Source organism: Muntiacus reevesi, chromosome X, assembly GCF_963930625.1.
Source record: "Muntiacus reevesi chromosome X, mMunRee1.1, whole genome shotgun sequence".
Lineage (NCBI taxonomy): Eukaryota > Metazoa > Chordata > Mammalia > Artiodactyla > Cervidae > Muntiacus > Muntiacus reevesi.
In genome coordinates this window covers 65625507-65643179 of record NC_089271.1, presented here as the reverse complement: position 1 = coordinate 65643179, position 17673 = coordinate 65625507, and the positions used below count along the sequence as shown (strand labels likewise).

General features: G+C 37.9%; 2 protein-coding genes across 4 annotated transcripts in view; one reads left to right on the top strand and one right to left on the bottom strand.

Annotated features, from left to right (window-relative positions):
• PIN4 (peptidylprolyl cis/trans isomerase, NIMA-interacting 4) overlaps positions 1 to 17673 on the bottom strand; it is a 1195450-nt gene that overhangs the window by 863962 nt on the left and 313815 nt on the right. The gene's annotated exons all lie outside the window — the stretch shown is intronic.
• HDAC8 (histone deacetylase 8) overlaps positions 1 to 17673 on the top strand; it is a 250811-nt gene that overhangs the window by 60037 nt on the left and 173101 nt on the right. For both annotated transcript variants that reach the window (XM_065915296.1, XM_065915297.1), the window contains one exon: positions 16213 to 16325. In XM_065915296.1, coding sequence (XP_065771368.1) covers positions 16213 to 16325 — 113 coding nt within the window. The remainder of the gene's footprint in view (positions 1 to 16212; positions 16326 to 17673) is intronic.

Here is a 17673-nt window from a genome sequence, read left to right as displayed (position 1 = left end):
GTGCAGTAGAGGAGGGAACCATGGGAGGAATACAGCATTGCTAGAGGCTCTGGAACATGTGGCAAATTCCTTAAGTACTCTGGGACATAAATTGTCTTTGTTTCTTAACTGTGAAAGAGGAATAGCCATTTTTTCCGACTTCACATAGAGCTAATGAGAATAAATGAGATCATAAATCCTCTGAGCCTCATAGAAGAAAGCTTCCGGTTTAGAGTTAGGTGGTTGGAAGCTGAGACAAGCATGTCTATACCATATACTTTGACACTTATTCATGTACATCTTATGTTTTTTTTTTTTTACATTAGTCTTTCTTACACCTTAATTCAACTTAGTCATTAGCTCCTCAAGGGCAGAGTTCAGAGTATTTTGCATTGTCTACAAACCTCTGTACAGAGATAGCACTGAATTGTCCCTAGCACCTACCTGCAGTTTGATTGCATATGGTGTCCTGTCTCAGGTGGACTGCCTGAGACTGAAGCATCCAAAGAAGGTCCCTGGACTACTGGGAACCAACAGTGATGTTATATTTCAGGGCGCTTCCTCTAGGGGTGAACACAGAGATTTCAAGCCTTGTTCAACCAGGCCTGTGAATGCCGGGACGGCTCTTTACTTCTTGCAAAATTGTATGAAATAGAAATGATTACCATTTCACTAGGAAGTCACAATCTACAGGTGAAAGATATCGAGTAGAAATATATGTATATAATTGCGGATGTCTGTGTGTGTTTAGTCGCTAAGTCATGTTCTACTCTTTGTGATCCCATGGACTGTAGCTGCCAGGCTCCTCTGTCCATGGGATTTCCCAGGCAAGAATACTGGAATGGGTTGCCATTTCCTTCTCCAAGGGATCTTCCAGACCCAGGGATTGAACTGCGTCTACATCCCCTGCATTTGCAGGCAGATTCTATACCACTGAGCCACCTGCGAAGCCCAATAATTGTGGATAATTTTTTTCAGAATTTAACTAGTCCTTTGTTTGCAGAAAAGGTGTAAAAAGAATGCTAAAAATTTTATATTCTGTCTTTGGGGGTATTTATAATTAACATAGACATAACATGACAACTCTCTAGATGTTTTTAATCCAAGTTTTGAACAATGTAAGTGACACATGCTCAAATGTTGTAGAGAGGCTTCATCCTATGACCAAAACAATATGTGAGGAGCATCCATATGTTTTTCTTGTATGTCAGAAGTTACCCTAGATTTGCATCAGCAGAAGCTAGAAAGTCTGAAAGCATTCTCTGCAATTTTAAAGCAGGCACCATCCTCTCTCTCCTGATTCAAAAGAGGTTGTGATCAGTTCACTGGACACAGTGGCATTTCCTCCTATCCACACCTAATATAAACTGTAGCCAATTAAATGGGGTCTATTATGTAGGTTGGGGATGCAAGCACATTAAGTCATTGGCTCTTGAGATACTCATCTTGTGTGCCAGTACCAGGTGCAGAAATACAAATACATATATATTAAGCCTGGGCCAGCTGCTTTGCCAGTGCTTTTGTGTTTTTTTCTGTTTAACTAGAAAAGGTTGAGCAGGCACGATTTCCATCAATTATACCTAAAATGTTATTTTTCTTGTGGAGGAAGAAAGTACATTTAATTCCTCAGCCCAATATTGATGTCTAAACCATTGAGGTTTTTTAAGTTTATTAAATGAGAGTTTAAAGTAAAAAGTGATGTTTTTTATTAACCAGAATGCTCAGGAAGGGAATATTCTGGTTAATTAAATTTTCTGGTTCAGGGAACAGTTACATGACACATTTTTTTTGTTTCATACATATTCTTGAACCTCTTTAAAAATTTTATCTGTCCATTTCTGCCTTAGTAAGCACAGTAGACTAGAGCTGGGTGAAGTTTACTGCTATCACTTAGTTACATAGTGTTCCTATGCCCTAGATTCTAATTGGATAAGATCCTTGGTGGTAGCAGATATTGATGAAATCTGGGCTGAACCTGGGCTGCATGCTGGGAAATTGCTTTTGGGAACTTGTTTGACTTCTTCTCATTTACTTTCTTCTCTAACAGTAGACTATATGAAAGAAAAAAATTCACTAGCCAAGTGAAGACTTTGATTTGCTAATCTATACTTTACTGAATAAAGACATTTTACACCAAGAAAATTCCACCTGTGTCATCTGAGAAAAATGTACTAAAGAGGCTAGATCCAGAGAAATGAGACCTTGCACGTCCAAAGGAAACAACAAGTGAATTCAGTTCATCGTGACCTGTCTATTCAATTTATTCCCTAGCTGAGTTAATCTTACAGCAATCTTCAGGGACCTACTCACCACTTTGACTCTTCTGTAGTGCAAATGTTAGGTTCTGTTTATAAGCTATCTAAGATTCTTGGTGGTAAATAGAACTGTTTTGCAGTTTTTTCCATTAGTTTACCTTGGACTGGATAATTATCCAAAAGGAAATACGGTCTATAGATTCTAAAAGCAAACTTCTGGTACTTTGCAACATAATGAATTTGTAGTCAGTATTCTTGATTCATTTTTAGGTAAATATTACCTTATTTCTACTCTTCCCAAGCCTTCATTTGTCTTCAATAGTAACTGCTTATCATGCCATATGGTGTATAGAGAGCGAGAACTGTGTAGAATTATGCTGCTGTCATGTTTATTTTATTTCTTGGATAACATTTTCAGTTTTGTCAAACAGTTAATGGATTTGTTTCTTTTAACAAGTAGGGCCTTCTTGACCTAATCCTTTTTCACACATATTCCTGTATAAATTCTAAATCCAAAGGTGCTAGGTCAGTAGATAAATTGGGGTTATAGAGAGGAAGGGACCACCACAAAGTCAATTTGTACAAATTTGGCCCTGGGTCATTTACTTGCCTTTGGGGGGATTTTAAAAACACATTTATCCCAAACCCAAATAACCTGAAAGTTAAAATGATTAAAGTCTGGTGGGTTATTATAGGAGACATCTGGATAGAAAGGTTCCTCATAGAAGGATCTGTTGTGGTTCATTTTTTAACCAAAAGTTCCTCAAATCAGAAAATGGCAAAGGGGATAGAAGCCACCATAAAAAGTAGTGAAGTGGTAAATTGGGAAAGGCAAGTAAAGAGGTAGTATAAAACTGACAAAATAGACTCATTTCACAGCATTACAAAACTGAAATGGTAAAAGGGGAAGAGACATGAAAGAGAAGTAGAGGATATTATGAAAAAGATGATAAGCAATAGATGTTGAGAGACTGTTATGAAAATTGTTTAGTTAAGTGATTAAGCTTGTGGACTGAGGAGCCAGAGGCTGTCTAAATTTGAATTCAAGATCAGCCATTTCCTAACCTTAAGACCTTGGATGACTTATTCAGTTCAGTGGCTCAGTCGTGTCTGACTCTGCGGCCCCATGGACTGCAACACACAGGCCTCCCTGTCCTTCACCATCTCCCAGAGCTTGCTCAAACTCATGTCCACTGAATCAGTGATGCCATCCAGCCATCTCATCTTTTGTTGTCCTCTTCTCCTCCTGTCTTCAATCTTTCCCAACATCGGGGTCTTTTCCAATGAGTCAGCTCTTCTCATCAGGTGGCCAAAGTATTGGAACTTCAGCTTCAGCATCAGTCCTTCCAATGAATATTCAGGACTGATTTCCCTTAGGATTGACTGGTTTGATCTTGCAGTCCAAGGGATTCTCAAGAGTCTCCAACACCACAGTTCAAAGGCATCAATTCTTCAATGCTCAGCCCTCTTTATGGTCCAACTCTCACATCCATACAGGACTACTGGAAAAACCATAACTTTGACTATACAGACCTTTGTCAGCAAAGTAATATCTCTGCTTTTTAATATGCTGTCTAGGTTTGTCATAGCTTTTCTTCCAAGGAGCAAACATCTTTTAATTTCATGGCTGCAGTCACCATCTTTTAATTTCATGGCTGCAGTCACCATCCACATGTGATTTTGGAGCCAAAAAAAGAAAGTCTGTCACTGTTTCCATTATTTCCCCATCTATTTGCCATGAAGGGATGGGACCAGATGCCATGATCTTCATTTTTTGAATGTTGAGTTTTAAGCCAGCATTTTCACTCTCCTCTTTCACCTTCATCAGGAGGTTCTTTAGTTCCTCTTTGCTTTCTGCCATAAGGGTGGTGTCATCTTTTTAAATTATATATTTATTTTAATTGGAGGCTAAGTACTTTACAATATTGTGGTGGTTTTTGCCATATAGTGACATGATTCTGCCCTGGGTGTACATGTGCCCCCTGTCCCAAACCCACCTCCCTCCCCATCCCGTCCATCGGGGTTGTTCCAGTACACCAGCTTTGAGTGCCCTGTTTCATGCATCAAACTTGCACTGGTGATCTATTTCACATATGGTAATATACATGTGTCAATGCTATTCTCTCAAATCATCCCACCCTCGCCTTCTCCCACAGAGTAGGGTGGTATCATCTGCATATCTGAGGTTATTGATATTTCTCCCTGCAGCCTTGATTCCAACTTGTGCATCATCCAGCCTGGTGTTTCACATGATGTATTCTGCATATAAGTGAAATGAGCAGGGTGACAGTGTACAGCCTTGACATACTCCTTTCCCAATTTAGAACCAGTTCACTCTTCCATGTCCGGTTCTAACTCTTGCTTCTTGACCTGCATACAGGTTTCTCAAGAGGCAGGTAAGGTGGTCTGATAGTCCCATCTCTTTCAGAATTTTCACAGTTTGTTGTGATATACAAAGTCAATAGCTTTCAAGTAGCCAATGAAGCAGAAGTAGAAGTTTTTCTGGAATTCTAAATGATCAAACAGATATTGGCAATTTGATCTCTGGTTCCTCCGCCTTTTCTAAATCCAGCTTCGACATCTGGAAGTTCTCAGTTCACATACTGTTGAAGGTTAGTTTGGAGGATTTTGAGCATTACCATGCTAGTGTGTGAAATGAGTGCAATTGTGTGGTAGTTTGAACATTCTTTGGCATTGCCCTTCTTTGGGATTGGAATGAAAACTGACTTTTTCCAGTCCTGTGGCCACTGCTGAATTTTCCAAACTTGCTGGTGTGTTGAGTGCAGCACTTTAACAGCGTCATCTTTTAGGATTTGAAGTAACTCAGGTAGAATTCCATCACCTCCACTAGCTTTGTTCATAGTGATGCTTCCTAAGGCCCACTTGATTTTGCACTCCAGGATATCTGGCTCTAGGTGAGTGATCACTTCATTGTGGTTATCCAGGTCATTAAGATCGTTTCTGTATAGTTCTTCTGATGAGTTATTAGGTTGGTGCAAAAGTGATTGCGGTTTTGCATTATTGAACTTTGGAATATATTCTTTATAAATGTGGTTATATATCATTTTAATGTGCATTCCTCACTATGTTTTTTTTGCCAGTGATTCATTACTTGCTGTTTATTTTATATATATTTTTTAGACTGTAGAAATGATGATAGACATAAAGCAAATTCAAGCCATTTTTTTATTCGAGTTTAAAATGGGTTGTAAAGCAGCAGAGACAACACTCAACATTAATAACACTTTTGACCCAGAAAGTGCTAAGGAACATACACTGCAGTGGTGGTTCAAGAAGTTTTGCAAAGAATATGAGATCTTTGATGATGAGGAGCATAGTGGCTGGACATCGGAAGTTGACAACGAACAATTGAGAGCCATCATTGAAGCTGATCCTCTTATAGCTACAAAGAAGTTGCCAAAGAACTCAACGTTGACTATCTATGGTGGTTTGGCATTTGGAGCAAATAGGAATGATGAAAAAGCTCAGTAAGTGGGTGCCTCATGAGCTGACCACAAATCAAAAAAAAATCGTCATTTTGAAGTGTTGTGTTCTCTTATTCTCCACAACAAAAATGAACCATTTCTTGATCGGATTGTGACGTGTGCTGAAAAGCAGATTTTGTAGGACAACCATTGATGACCAGCTCAGTTGTTGGACCGAGAAGTAGCTCCAAAGCACTTCCCAAAGCCAAACATGCATCAAATAAAGGTTACGGTCACTGTTGGGTGGTCTGCTGCCGTCTGATCCACTACAACTTTCTGAATCCCAGCAAAACCATCACATCTGAGAATTATGCTCAGCAAATTGACGAGATGCACTGAAAACTGCAGTGCCTGCAGTTGGCATTGGTTAACAGAATGGACTCAATTATTCTCCACGACAACACCGAACTGCACATTGCACAACTAACACTTCAAAAGTTGAACGAATTGGGCTACAAAGTTTTGCCTCATCTGCCATGTTCACCTGACCTCTTACCAATAGACTACCACTTCTTCAAGCATCTTGACAACTTTCTGCAGGGAAAACTTCCACAACCAGCAGGATGCAGAAAATGCTTCCCAAGAGTTCGTGGAATCCCGAAGCATGGATATTTATGCTAACAAGAATAAACAGACTTATTTCTCATTGGCAAAAATGTGTGATTGTAATGGTTCCTATTTTGACTTACAAAGATGTGTTTGAGCCTAGTTATAATGATTTAAAATTCATGGTCCAAAACTGCAATTACTTTAATACCAACCTAATACCTAATCTCCCTGTAGTTTCGTTTCCTCATTTGAAAAATGGAAATAATAATAATGCCTACCTCACAGGGCTACTGAGAAAATTGAGCTAACATTAGGAAGTATCTAGTACAGTTCCTGGCACAAGGTAAGCACTCAGTGTTGGCTATTATTTTTATTATATGCCAACAAGAGAGAAAAGTCCAAATAGCAAATTCCAAAGTAGCTATTATGGAGGAAAAGAATCGTAAGAGTTATGCTAATACTAAAAGAGAAAATAGACATCTGAACAGGTCTTAGAGAGGTTCAAGTAAGAAAATACTGAAAATTTATATTGCTGACTTTTGATACCAGGACTGGGAGATGGAAGGGTAGAGACGATTGTTGCAAAATCTTTGCCAGTAACAATTAGCTGTTTTTTGAATAGTGCAGGTATCTGGCTCTGCCTGGTGAGGTAGCTACCTGACATTTTTCACAAAATGTCTTTCTTGATGTCATGATCCAAGAATCCCTGCTCTCTGACCTCATGGACATGAAAATACCAAATGCATATTAGCAAATGCAGTTGACTGAGCCCTGTGCTTTTTCTTTAAAATAGACTTTGTGGTTTACAGTTCACCAGATCATGTTTCTGGTAAAGAAAAAAAATGACCTAACCACAAAGCTGTAGATATATTTTTCAAAGTTTTCAGAAATATGTATGCTGAACTTGGTTTGTCCTCCAAATACATTTGTGTTGATAATGTGAAAGACAAAATGCACTTGAAGAAATTATTTTATCCAGCTATTGGAATAGGGAGAAGATTGATTAATGAGTAATATATTAAAGGAAAGGAAAGATGCCTGGCGTTATAAAGGCAGGTAAATAATGGGGTCATGTGCAAGTCTTATAGGAATCATTGGGAAAGATGGAGATGGGTTTTATCTCAATAATATGCCAGGGTAGGATGGTCACTTGCAGTTTGCCTTTTCCTGGGGAAAAAAAATGATAGGGGTGGGGGTTCTTAACTATCACTGCTTTCTGGGGAGAACAGGACTCAGATAAACTTCAACATCATAATTTCCTCCTTTTGGTTAAGACAAATAGCATCCATCGCTGAATAATTCAGAGGCCACCAGATAGTGATAAATCATAAGCCACCAGAGTAGGGTGAACAGGCATCTAAGAAATAGTCTCTTGAGGAGTCTTGGTGTTATTCCTATAAGACCACTGGTTGAGAGGTGGTGGCAAAAATCAATTGTTTTAGGGGCTTGGAGATCAGGCATCTTAAAAGAGGGAAAAATAAACTGTAAAAAAATATTAATGAAAAAGTTTATATTATAGTAAAAGCCAAGAAGTGAACTATAAAGGTCAAGTGTATTCTAAGACAAGTGAAGGAAAACCCATTTTGCAGACCACTTATGGAAGGAGGATGCAGATGCTCTTGATGACAGTGTCCAAAGTCTAGATTACCACTCATATAAGGATGTATATGACCTGAGCATTCCTCCAGACTTCCTTAGTGGTCCAGGCATCAGCTTATTCAAGGAGGTTTCCAGTCATGCATTGTCTGCTGCAGTGATGAGTTCTTCCAGGTACATGTGGCTTTAGTTTGCAGAACTGCTTCAGATCCCAGAGAAGAGAGCAAGCTGTAAGGCAACATAGGATCCCAATAAGGATTTGAGCAGTCAGGTTTTAGTTCTTGATGACTTCAAGTCAGGCAGCAGGAAGAAAATTTGGAGAAGTTAGATTTGAGAGTATTAGCCAGATATTGAGGAAAACTAGAAGAATTGAAAAGTTGGTAAGGCTCAACAATTTGGGCAAGGTAATAGGATCCAGTCCAGTTTCCAAATAGGTACCAAAGCTGGTTTTTCTACACAGGAATGGAAGTCAGTTACATCTACCACAGAAGACAAAGTTTGCATAGTCATCAGCAACCTGCAGTTTATCAAGATATACAAAATTGTTCAAAGACAGTAACTAGATTCTGATAACCTGGAATGGTATGCTATAGATGATTCAGTTTTCCTTTGAAACCAAAAAACTTTCTATTCATTTTCCTCCTTTTGATCAAAGATAATCTCAAATGAAGATTCTTGTTTGTTTGGCCATTTTGCTTAGCATGTGGGATTGTAGCTTCTCAACCAGGTATCAAACCTGTGCCCCTTGCATTGGGAGCATGGGGTCTTAACCACTGAACCACCAGGGAAGTCCTAGAAAGATCGTTCTTAATCTCAAAATAAGGTTGGTCTCACGAGCAACAGAAGGAAAAAAATAGATGAACTGGACTTCATAACAATTTAAAACTTTTGTGCATTAAAGGACATCATCAAGAAAGTGAAAAGACAGCCTACAGAATGGAGGAAAATGTTTGCAAATCATATATCTGGTAAGAGTCTGGTATCCAGGATATGTAAAGAACTCATGCAACTCAACAACAAAAAGAGAAACAACCCAATGTAAAAATTGACAAAGGACTTGAATATATAAATATATCTGCAAAGAAGACATACAAATGGCTAATAAACACACAAAATGATGTTTGACGTCATCAGTCATCATGGAAATGTAAATCAAATCCACTATGAGACTCCATACCTACTAGGATGACTAGAATTAAAAAAAACAAAAGGAAATAACAAGTATTGGTGAGGATGTGGAGAAATTAGAAGCCTTGTGCATTGCTAGTGAGAATGTAAATTGTAGCCCCTGTAGAAAACAGCTTGGTTATTCCTCAAAAGTTAAACATAGAATTACCACATGTCCTAGCAATTCCACCCCTAAGTATGTATCCAAAAGGATTAAAAACAGGTACTCAGAAAAATACTTGTACACAAATGTTCATAGCAGCAATATTCACAATAGTCAAATAGTGGAAACCACCCAAATGTCCATCAATAGATGAATGTATAAACAAAAGTGGTATATACATACAACAGAACATTACTCATATAAAGGAATGAAGTACTGATGATTGCTATAACATGGATGAACCTCAAACACATGCTAAATAAAAGAAGCAGACAGAAAATCACATGTTATTCTATGATGCCACTTAAATGAAATATCTAGAATAGGTAGATCTGTAGAGACAGAATGCAGATTGGTAGTTGTCAGGGACACAAGAGGAAAGAATAGGGAATAACTGATTAGTTCAGGGTTTTCTTTTGAGGTGTGAAAATGGTTTGGGACCAGACTGAGGTAGAGATTGAACTGTGTTATAAATGTACTAAATGCTACTGAATTGTATGCTTTAACATGATCATTTTTTTATTATGTGACTTTTACCTCAATTTAAAAATATTAAAAAATAAAAATTAGGCCTCATTAGATTTGGCCTGATTATTTATATAGGTATTGCAAAAATGCTAATTTACCATATATACCTTAAGCTTGCTTTGCTGCAATTTTTCATAAGAAATCTCATTTTGAAAGTTTTAAAATCTATTAAGGCTGGGAAACCAAGCTAAGATTTTACCTGCAGTACCTATGAATTTGAAAGAACTCCTCTCTTCTTAGGTTCTCCAAAATGTTTTTAAGTTTCCAGAGCTTGCCAGGAAGTAACCTTCCTTACTCACCTGTAAGGCTGGGAACCGTATAATCCAGGTACCAGGCTAGATTTCCCAAGAGAGTTTTCCATGTATTGGCTCAATAAAGTCAGCCTTAGTTCCTAGAAAGTGTCTGATCAAATCTGGTTCAACGAGCATCTTTCTCAAATATGACATTCCAGGCAAGACCTTGGTTACATAACCAATGTTTCCAATCATGTCCTAAAAACAAGTAGAAGAGATATATATTCTCATTGAACCTATAGAGGTAATTGCATTGTTATGAAAATAAAAATAAGGTAAGAGTTTTCAAATCCTGGAAGGCTCAGGCATGGGGACTCTGGCAAATAAAAACATATAATGGCCAGTGAGGGCATTAATGAATCTCTAGGAACTTCTTATGCAGCATATAATTCCTGAAATATTTACATTAATAATATTTTGCCTATACAAATTTAGCTTAGGGAAAGCTAAGCATCTTTTCTGGTTTGGCAACTCTTCTCATGCATGTCATCAATAGTAATGTATCAAATAAACCTAACTATTTCTAACACCTCTCATTTTCTAAGGTAAAAGAACAAATCCTTTATGATTTCACAGGGGCCCTCTGGACTTGATTAAAATAGAATAAGGGATTACTGAAAAGTAATACTTGGTTCTCTATTTAACCAAAATGACAATAAAGGATCCTAAAAATGAGCATAGGAGATAATATGATTGTAAAGAATCTCATCTCTTTCATAAGTGAGAAGACTTTGCTTTCTTAAATTATGCTATAATAAAGTCAGTGTAAACCATAGAAGGTTAAAAGGTGGCAAGAATACACAGAAGAACTATACAAAAAAGATCTTCATGACCCAGATAACCATGATGGTGTAATCACTCACCTAGAGCCAGACATCCTGGAATGCGAAGTCAAGTGGGCCTTAGGAACATCACTACGAACAGAGCTAGCAGAGGTGATGGAATTCCAGTTGAGCTATTTCAAATCCTGAAAGATGATGCTGTTAAAGTGCCAGCAAATATGGAAAACTCAGCGATTGCCACCTGTCTGGAAAGGGTCATTTTTCATGCCAATCCCAAAGAAAGGCAATATCAAAGAGTGTTCAAACTACTGCACAGTTGCACTCATCTCACATGCTACAAGGGAAGCCCCTTGTAGCTCAGTCGGTAAAGAATCTGCCTGCAGTGGAGGAGACCCGAGTTTGATCCCTGGGTTGGGAAGATCCCCTGGAGAAGGAAATGGCAACCCATTCCAGTATCCTTGCCTGGAAAATCTCATGGACAGAGGAGTCTGGTGGGTGCAGTCCATGGGGTCGCAAAGAGTTGATCACGACTGAATGACTAACTTACTTACTTACTTCACATGCTAGCAAAGTAATGCTCAAAATTCTCCAAGCTAGGCTTCAACAGTACATAAACCAAGAACTTCCAGATGTTCAAGCTGGGTTTAGAAAAGGCAGAGGAACCAGAGATCAAATTGCCAACATCCATTGGGTCATAGAAAAAGCAAGAGAGTTCCAGAAAAACATCTACTTCTGCCTTATTGTCTATGCCTTTGACTGTGTGGATCACAACAAACTGTGGAAAATTCTTCAAGAGATGGGATGACCAGACCACCTGATCTGCCTCCTGAGAAATCTGTATGTGGGTCAAGAAGCAACAGTTAGAACCAGACATGGAACAATGAACTAGTTCCAAATTGGGAGAGGAGTACATCAAGGCTATATATTGCCACCCTGCTTATTTAACTCTTATGCAGAGTACATCATGCAAAATGCCAGGCTGAATGAAGCACAAGCTGGAATTAAGACTGCCAGGAGAAATATCAGTAACCTCAGGTATGCAGATAATACCACCCTTATGGCAAAAAGTGAAGAGTAACTAAAGAGCCTCTTGATAAAGGTGAAAGAGGAGAGTGAAAAAGCTGGCTTAAAACTCAACATTCAAAAAACGGAGATCATGGCATTCGGTCACATCACTTCATGGCAAATAGATGGGGAAACAATGGAAACAGTGAGAGACTTTATTTTCATGGGCTCCAGAATCACTGCAGATGGTAACTTCACCCATGAAATTAAGACGCTTGCTCCTTGGAAGAAAAGTTACGACCAACCTAGGCAGTGTATTAAAAAGCAGAGACAGGACTTTGCTGACAAAGGTTCATATAGTCAAAGCTATGTTTTTTCCCTGCGGTCATGTATGGGTGTTATCAGGGCTTCCCTGATTGCTCAGTTGGTAAAGAATCCACCTGCAATGCAGGAGACCCCGATTTGATTCCTAGGTCTGAAAGATCGGCTGGAGAAGGGATAGGCTACCCACTCCAGTATTTTTGGGCTTCCCTTGTGGCTCAGCTGGTAAGGAATCTGCCTGCAATGCAGGAGACATGTGTTTGATCCCTGAGTTGGGAAGATCCCCTGGAGAAGGGAAAGGCTACCCACTCCAGCATTCTGGCCTGGAGAATTCCATGGACTGTATAGTACATGGGGTTGCAAAGAGTTGGACACTGAGCGACTTTCACTTACTCTCACTTTCATGTATGGTTGTGAAAGTTGGACCCATAAAGAAGGCTGAGTGCCAAAGAATTGATGCTTTTGAATTGTGGTACTGGAGAAGACTCTTAAGAGTTCCTTGGACTGCAAGGAGATCAAACCAGTCCATCCTAAAGGAAATCAGTCCTAAATATTCATTGCAAGGACTGATGCTGAAGCTGAAGCTCCAATACTTTGGTCACCTGATGCGAAGAACTGACTCATTGGAAAAGACCCTGATGCTGGGAAAGATTGAAGGCAGGAAGAGAAGGGGATGACAAAGGATGAGAGGGTTGGATGGCATCACCGACTCTATGGACATGAGTTTGAAAAAACTGTGGGAAATGGTGATGGACAGGGAAGCCTGGCATGCTGCAGTCTATGGGGTCACAAAGAGTCGGACACGACTGAGCGACTTAACTGAATATTTGATACTAAAGTTCTTTTTGGAAATCTTGTAAGTCCATCAAACCTTAGCTAACTTTGCCCCCAACAAATAAGATCCTCTTTAGATTTCAGAGGCTCTCTGGTATTTTGGTAAATCTAAATCATTGTTGCCTTTAATTTTTCCAATATATAGCATATATATATATATATGATTCATGCTATGAGTGAAACCAGGAAGTGGTACAGTGTTGAAGCAAGAGTATTGTTCACTTCATATTTCTTCCTGATCCTTGTACTTTATTTCACATGTCAGTGTCTACGTTACATACTTGTATTTTCTGTGAAATCAAAACTTAAATAAATCTTGGCAGTTTGATTTTCTAAAAATTAAAAAAAACACTTTCTACCACTTTCTATATCTATACATATTCCTTATAATACAACTCAAAGTGGCAAAAAGAACATATTCATTAACAGACTCAAATATAGCCTCTCTGTAGCTTGTAAAAATAAGAAGAAAAGTATATAAACCCAATATTATGCTTAGTAATTAGTACATTCACTTACCTAGAAATGATCTAGGTATATAATGAATATTCATTAAGTAACTCAATTTAGTATCAACCCAAAGTCTTCAGTTACCTAAAGATCTTATAAATTATCATCAGACTGACATAATTACTGTTGAAATAAAGTTTTTCAGAATAATTACTCAATTCTGTTAAACAAATTTGCATTTGTCATAATCTCAAACATTTAATAGAGGTAACATTAGCTTATTCAATCAATAAACCTGTACAAACTTAGGAAGAATATACCCAACTAGAATAAAAATCCACGTTTATATTATATTTATCAATGATAAAGAAAAACTTTAACTGATTTTAGTAAACCAAAATTATTAAGTTAGTCTTATTTGCCAAAGATTTACCTATATTAGGCAAACTTAAATTCTTAAAACATTTGAGCTTATTTTTATAGGAATACTTTTTCAGAACATTAAAAGTTTTGAAAGTTCAATTTCCTTATTTTCTGGGAATTTTAGGAATATTCTGTTTATCTAAACACTTAATTCTATAAACCAATGAGAATAGATTTCTTTAAATATAAGAAAAATATTAGGAAAATATTACAGACTGACGAGGCCTTTCTGAATTACAGACATTATTATTATTATATTCAGGCTACTGCCATAGGAGGATTGTTCATTAATAGAGAACATCTCAAAGAAAAGGAAGGGGGACCTGTAGTTTTATAAAGGCAGGTAAACAAGATAATCATCTGTGAGTCTTATGAGAGTCATGAGGAAGCATGAAAATGGTTCTTTCTGGAATATGCCAGGGCAGTGTGGTCTTTTGCAGTTAACTTTCTCAGAATACAAAGGATGAGAGGTTTCCTACTCACACTGATTTCCAAAAGCACAGGGCTCAGATAAATTTCAGTACTGTCTCTGCTTTGTCAATTTTGTCTATAGAATTTCTCTGTATTCTCTTTTATATGCCATACTATTTCTGCTTGCTTTTTTTGGTTTTGTTCTGTCTTGTTTTGGCTTTTGTATTTCTGTGCCATGACCTGTCTCCTTAACTTAATTGTAGGCTCTCTGAGGGAAGAAAGTATGTCTTGCATTGATTTGTATTTTCCAACCTTCCCTCTTTTTGCCTAAAACACTTAATGTTCCTTACCAACTACCTAAAAGTTATTGATTTCAGTAGAAAGACACATTGTCTCTTTCTTCATGTGCTAAAATGGTAGGTAGACTCATAAATTGTAAGCTTTTCATAATTGGAAAATAGCATCCAAGAATTTTCAAAGTTACATATTCAATTCTTATTTATACAGAATTCAAGGTTGGACCAAGCTTTTCCTCTAATTGGTTTCAGTCTGGCTGCATATATAATACCAGTCTATTCTTTCTCTAGATGATCACCAAGTTCACCTTCATGAGTAAAGCCAATGTCTAGTGATATTTTTACCAACTTCCTGCTGTCTAGTGTACCTGTCTCATTGATGTAGTCTGTGAACCAGGGCATTGTGCAGCATATGAAATATTATAGAAGAGATTTCATGAAGAAGTTTATGCATTGTGTAAGCAATACAAAGACTTTACACTCTTGGGCTTCCCTGGTGGCTCAGTTGGTAAAGAATCTGCCTGCAATGCAGGAGACCTGGGTTTGGTTCCTGGGTTGGGAAGATCCCCGGAGAAGAGAATGGGCTACCCACTCCAGTATTCTTGCCTGGAGATTTCCATGAACTGTATAGTCCATGGAGTCTCAAAGAGTCGGACACGACTGAGCGACTTTCACTTTTCACGATCTCATAGTAGCCATTTTAACTGATGCTCATGCCATTTTAACTGATGCTCATGCCTAGAATTCTATTTCAAGTAAAATATTAGGGAGAATGTAGGAAAAAATGGACTAAATATTCAGTCTGTGGAAGCAAAAGAAACTGAAGCATTTAGAATGAGGCCTTAAAGAACAAATTATAACACATGTTTGATGATGATGTTCTTTTACATCTACTCAACAAGGCTTAATGGAAGAGTAATAAAAGAGTAGGTTAATATGCTGACAAGAGGTTAAAGTGACACGGTATCACTGATAGCAAAAATATTGAAGGACATCAATGAAGTCAGTAAAGACAACTTAAGTGAAGGAGACAGAAAAACTTTAAAAGAGGCTGCTTCAATCATCATTGTAATAATTATATTTATGGAAAGGCAACCACACTGTATTGTCCAGGAGGTTATGCATTTGTACATTCTACACTCAGCTTTTATGAGCAACAAGTCCAAGATGCACTAAAAAAAATTCTAGATTATGTCATAGGGTCAGGACAGAGAAATCAAATCTCCAACACCTTCTACAAATGGCTGAGCAGTATAGTCTTTAATGCCCCTTCTAGATTCTAGATTTTTTAAGCTCCTTTAAGTAGTAATCTATGTTCATCATGATGACTTCAAGGTACTCCAGTTGTTTAAAATGACTCCTGAATCATTAAAAAAAATATTCTGTTTTGTTCAATATAGTTATATATATTTTTTTCCATTTTTTTAGGTTTGATTGGTAATATTTTTCATTATATTTCAATATTACCAATCAACCTAAATATTTAGTTTACGAAAACACTTCATTCCCTGGTCATTCTGGGCCATTTACTATATAATCTTTGTAGGTATGTTTTTGTTTTTCTTAAAAGAAGGGGGAATTATAAGGGAATGGATCTCAAGGGTTAGATCCTTGGCTATAAAGACTCCCTTGGATTGCTTGTGGCTATTGGCTAAAGCAACTTGTTTTCTTGCAGAGATGAAGCATCTGGTTTTTGTTATCTCAATGATGCTGTCCTGGGAATATTACGATTGCGACGGAAATTTGACCGTATTCTCTATGTGGATTTGGATCTGCACCATGGAGATGGTAAGCCCTTCACTTCAGAGGAGCTTTGCTGCTAGGACTGGCAGGCTTTTATCAGTAAAGCTGTTTCTAGGCAGCTGGTAACAGGAGAAATGCCTCTTGCAATTGAAATTTTCCTAATTGAGAATCCTAAAGTAGGTAGAGATTCTTTTAACTAATGCAATTCCTCCTTTGCTGACCAAGCTGCTTCAAAATACCAGGTTCCTATAATTTCTCCTCCCCTCTCCTCCAGTAGTGAAGCTCTCCAGTAGAGAATTTTAGGAAGTGGAAATGAGGGTAAGATTTCTTAGTGTTTACTCCAGTGCTTAGTAACCTCCCTCAGGCCACTTCTATAGGTTCTAAATGAAACCTGCAGTCAGAACTGAGAGTCCTGATGCTGCTCTTAAAACAGAAGGGATGCATGATGGACTAACACTCTGAATTTTTCACCAACAGGGATATCAACTCATGTAGTAATCAAGATCTGTGCCACTTGCTTTGTATTGTTAAAATTTTTAGTCTTGCACAAACCCAGGGCATCTTCTCTAACTTTTAGTAGTAGCAGACTATAACAATTTGCCTTAACCCCATTAATCCTCTCTTAGAAGACTTCACTAAAAGGTTGTATGCAGCCCTCCTGTGTACCTGTCATTTAGAATGTAGAGCTTAAGTGACAGCTACCCTCATTCTATTTCTCATATAAATATAGCCCGTGTGCGACATATATTTTCATCAATCTAGGAACACTTATCCAGTAAAACTAGTTAAGAATATACCCTTCCTGCCCCCACATTAGGGATTGCTGCTTCCCTGTTTCTTTTGAGACAAACTAACATAATCAAGGCATAAGAGTAGTATATCATGGAAGCTGGGGTCAGCTCTACTGCCAAAAAAGAAAAAGAAGGAAGAAATTGTGGGAGAGACCTCCCCAGGTAGTTCAATTAGATGGAAGCTTCCATAGAATGGTGACAGAAAATTAAAGGTAACAGAGAGAAGAGAGAAGAGTTAAACCAACACACTACTTCGAGAACCATGTCCAATGAATATCTGAATATTCAGCCAATGCAAAGCACAGCTTAGCTCAAAACCCTTCAGAGACTCTGATTGCTTATAACAAGGGTAACATTTGGCCTGTGGCTTGTTTTTATATGACCAGCAAGCTAAGAATGGTTTTTTACATTTTACAAGGATGTAAAGAAAAAAATGCAATAAAGACCATGTAGTTTGCAAAGTCTAAAATACTTACTATGTAGCCACTTGGTTTGCTAACCATTGGTCTACAGCAATGGTTCTCAAACTTGAATGCAGATTAGGCTGACCTATGGGTGGGGGGGCTTATTGTAAAATGCAGATCCCTAGGGCACATTCACCA